The sequence below is a fragment of the Triticum aestivum genome, chromosome 3A (assembly GCF_018294505.1).
Source record: "Triticum aestivum cultivar Chinese Spring chromosome 3A, IWGSC CS RefSeq v2.1, whole genome shotgun sequence".
NCBI classification, from domain to species: Eukaryota; Viridiplantae; Streptophyta; class Magnoliopsida; order Poales; family Poaceae; genus Triticum; species Triticum aestivum.
The window spans coordinates 662,716,928-662,721,375 of NC_057800.1; the positions used below are offsets into that span (position 1 = coordinate 662,716,928).

General features: G+C 50.5%; 1 protein-coding gene across 1 annotated transcript; it reads left to right on the forward strand.

The window, feature by feature from the left end:
• The first annotated feature begins 1,151 nt into the window (after window positions 1-1,151).
• On the forward strand, window positions 1,152-1,945 carry LOC123059002 (cysteine proteinase inhibitor 4). Its single transcript, XM_044481667.1, has one exon. The coding sequence runs from the start codon at window positions 1,253-1,255 to the stop codon at window positions 1,706-1,708; it is 456 nt and encodes a 151-aa protein (XP_044337602.1). The 5' UTR covers window positions 1,152-1,252; the 3' UTR covers window positions 1,709-1,945.
• Window positions 1,946-4,448: the final 2,503 nt, after the last annotated feature.

Below are 4,448 nucleotides of genomic sequence, written 5' to 3' on the forward strand. Positions count from 1 at the left end.
CCAGCGGGGCGGTGTGATCCGCTCGCGGCAGGAGCGGCGGGACGACGCCTGCGGAATCCGCAGCGGACGGCGGCGCCGCGGTGTGGACCACGAGGTCACGCCCGAGCGAGGGCGCCGGCGGCGTGGAGAAGACGGAGCCGATGCTCCTTGTCCCGATCGGAGCCGGAACGGAGACGGCATCGAGCGGGAGGTTGAGCAGAGCCGCAAGAGAGGCCGGGAGGAAGCCCGCAGCAGTGGAACCGGTGGTGGCGGCGCTCGACATGGCGGCGGCGCGATCGGTGGCGCGGCGGCGGCGGTGAAGGCGGCGGCGGCTGCGGCGGCGGTGCGGGTATTAGGGTTTAAAAGCGGAAGCGATCGTAACCTAGCATGATACCATGTAAGACAATAAGTTTTGGGAACCAGCACAATCCTTTAGGGGTGGCTTATCTCATTATATATAATGGTTGTGTTACAATACGTACATAGGTACAGAAGTTATATATAGTCTAACATCTCCCAATGCATTGATGCTAAAGTAGGATGTTAAATGCATTAAAATGCTTAGCAACTAATGTCTTCAATGCATCGATGCTTAGGTTTTGTAGCTAAGCCTCCTCTTTTTAATTGTTTAATAATAAAACTCCTTCGTCTATTGGTTGATAATCTTTTTACCTAAATCCACATGCTTAGCATTGGTTCTTATTAGGATCATCATAATGCTCTCTCTTTTTTTAATTGCTTTGTCACATCATTTCTGGCTATGTGACACCCTTAGCATTTGTACACCACGAAGCACTGGAAAGGGCCTTATCCTATGCACAGGCGACACAAGTTCCAACCATCCATCCCGGCCTATGCACGACGACAGGCGCCCAGTTTGCGTGCGGGCCAGAGGAACCCATCCCCACGCGCGACCCGTACATCTGTCTACGCGGACGCCCGCCCGCGCCCGCCACGCCCTACGTGTCTCCTCTCCGGCATGCCACCGTCTCGTCCCTATCCTTCCGTCCCGCCGCGGCGCGGCTCGGCCCGTCCACCCACCTAGGTATGCGTGCCGGCGCACGCCATGCCGTCATGCACACCTGCCGCGCGCCGCATCCTTCCATGCCCCAGCAATGCCTTTCCGTTCCCAGCACCGCCCGCACCACGCCTCTATAAATGCCGCCCACGACACCGCACACAGCCACACAGCTTACTCATCCTCATCAAGCAGCACAGCGTCAGTGCTAAGCAGCATCAGTGATCTAGCTCGGACAGACACAGTGCAGGTGAAATGGCTCGGTTGATCGGTGCTTCCGGCGCCTGCGCGCTGCTGGTCGTCCTGCTCGCGGCGTGCGCCGCGTCCGCCGCGCGCACCGAGCCGGGTGCCGCGCGGCAGCTGTGGGACGACGGGAGGAAGGTGGGGGGAAGGACGGAGGTGAGGGACGTGGAGGACGACAAGGAGGTACAGGAGCTGGGCCGTTACTCCGTCGAAGAACACAACCGGCGACGGGAGGAGGGCTGCGAGGGCGGCGGCGTCTGCGGGCGGCTGGAGTTCGCCCGCGTGGTGTCGGCGCAGCGCCAGGTGGTCTCCGGGATCAAGTACTACCTCCGCGTCGCGGCCGCCGAGGAGAACGGCGCGGGGAGCAACGTCGTCAGCGACGGCCGCGTGTTCGACGCCGTGGTGGTCGTCAAGCCCTGGCTCCAGTCCCGCGCGCTCGTCAGATTCGCGCCGGCCGACGCCAAATGAGCAGCTGCACAAGCGATCGGAGGAGAACCGCTGCGTGTCTTTTTTGCGCGACAGAGTACGTAATGTAAGCTCGAATAACGGTGTGTGAGGTACTGAGGTAGGGTTGAGCGCCAGAGTATGTAGGCTGTACGATGCGGCGGTCGAAGTTTTGTAAGTCTACCGGATAAAAAGTTTTGCAAGAAAGATGAGAGTGTCGAAATAAATACTTACTAGTATGATAAGACTGTTTTTTCCCCATGTATTTGATTTCCTTTTCAGTTTTTTCTTTGCTTCTTTAAAGAATGACCGGGATTTCAAAAATAGTTATGGTTTTCAAAAAAAAATATTTATGAATTTTAGAAAATGTTCCGAAATTTAAAAAATTGTTCTAGAATGTGCGAAAATCATAAATTTAAAACATGTTCACAAACTTAAAAAAGTGTACACGAATTTGGAAATTGCTCCCATACTTTGGAAATACTCAGGATCTCAAAAAGGTTCATGAATTTCAAGAACGTGCACGAATTTGAAAAAGGTTTTGTTATTTGAAAAAAATCAACATTTTTAATTTTTTTCATGCGCTCAAAAAATATTTACAATTTCAAAAAATATTCATGATTTCAAAAACAATTCGTGATTTAAAAATGTTCATAATTTCCGAAAATGATCACGATTCAAAAAATTCTCCACTAATTTTTAAAAAATTCAGGAATTCATTTTTATGAATTTGAAAGATATTTATAATATAAAAAATAAAAAATATTCACAAAAAATGTTTGTGTATTTCTAAAATGATCATGATTTTGGCAAATGTTCGTGAAATTTTAAAAATAAAACAACAAGGGAAAAGAAACAGGAAGAAAAAAGCGAAGATTCCGAATGAAAAATGTGAAGAAAATCAACTGAAAACGAAAAACACGGTTTTAGGAAACAGAACATGCCAAAAACCGGTGGGAAAGACCCAGAAAACAGCCGAATTGAGCCGGGTGTGCGGTCGGGGCTTATGCGATAATTAGTATTCGCCTTCCGGCGGGCCTTTTTGCTTTCTGTCTTGTATTCTCTTCTGTATTGAGCCACTTATATGCGGTGGGCATTTGATCTACGTGGGTTTTTCTTGCATAGATGATGGTGATTCATTTTGTCTGTTTGGGTCCTCATTTATCGGAAACTACAATTCACAAGTAGTCCTATGTTACGTAGAAATAAGCTTTTGCCTCATTTTACAAATAAAGCCAAAAATTCCTCATATAGACTGATCAGAGAAAAAACATGATAAAATAGGCCAGACATGTGCTAAACAAACACCAAGAGTGCACTACTAGACGCCTTCAATACATCGCTGAGAGGAGGCACAAAAGAGGCCAGACTACCGCAAGAAGCAACATGGCTGCATATGACAAGCAAACATGCGCCACCTAGAAAAAACCACCGTACTCGGTCGCACCATCACCACCAAACTATTACCGAAAGGACCCCTTGCCCTCTCATTTAGAACTGTAGAGTGCCAACCCTGCCAACAAGCAGAAATGATAGAGGTAGGAGGTCGTCACATGTAAAGGATAGCTACAAATGAGACCACTAGCCCAAGTAACAGAGGCGTTGTCAATTGGAGCTCCAAACCATAACTAACGTGTCGTTGTGGCCATAAGGCACAAACGCTCATTGGTGACGCCCGGAAGAGGCTCACAATGGAAAGCACCGCCGTCATCACGTCTGTCTGAGTGGACGTGGATTTTCATCTTGAGCATTGGTGAGGGAGGGGAGATCCAAGGTGCCCCCCCCAAGGGGACCGCGATGCCTGCAAGCACCTCCACCATCGGCGCCGAGGTGCAAAGCTTTCGCTCGGCCCCTCCCACACAATTGTCGAGGACCGAGGGATCCAGATCTAGATTGGGGCTTGGCCTCCATTGAGACAACTTCGCTAGGATTACCCGTTGATGTTCCCCTCGCCATTCACATAGCCAAGAGACACAACCAACACCTTCATAGTGTTGCTCGCCGGAGAGCCAACCAGCTTTTAGGGTTGCCTCCCTGGCATACAAAAGCCCAAGCCAACACCTAGTCGCCAACCTTTATTCCATAACTTTCGGAAAGTGCCACCACCACCGATTGTTGGAGAGGGGACGGGAAGGCGAACCCTTACACATCCTCCCTAGACCTACCACACAAAAAGATCGGGGACTGACTCATAACGTCAATGATGCCTTTGTTGGGGAACGTAGTAATTTCAAAAAAAATTCCTACGCACACGCAAGATCATGGTGATGCATAGCAACGAGAGAGGAGTGTTGTCTACGTACCCTCGTAGACCGAAAGCGGAAGTGTTAGCACAACGCGGTTGATGTAGTCGTACATCTTCACGGCCCGACCGATCAAGCACCGAAACTACGACACCTCCGAGTTCTAGCACACGTTCAGCTCGATGACGATCCCCGGACTCCGATCCAGCAGAATGTCGGGAAAGAGTTCCATCAGCACGACGCGCGTGGTGACGATCTTGATGTTCTACCGTCGCAGGGCTTTGCCTAAGCACCACTACAATATTATCGAGGATTATGGTGGAGGGGGGCACCGCACACGGCTAAGAGATCAATGATCAATTGTTGTGTCTCTGGGGTGCCCCCTGCCTCGTATATAAAGGAGCAAGGGGGAGGAGGTGCGGCCAGGCAAGGGGCACGTCAGGAGGAGTCCTACTCCCACCGGGAGTAGGACTCCCCCCTTTCCATGTTGGACTAGGACTTGGAGGGAAGGAGAGAAAGAG

Bases quoted from the DNA above. Each gene is read 5' to 3' on its own strand.
- LOC123059002 (XM_044481667.1), top strand. From the start codon at position 1,253: ATGGCTCGGTTGATCGGTGCTTCCGGCGCCTGCGCGCTGCTGGTCGTC.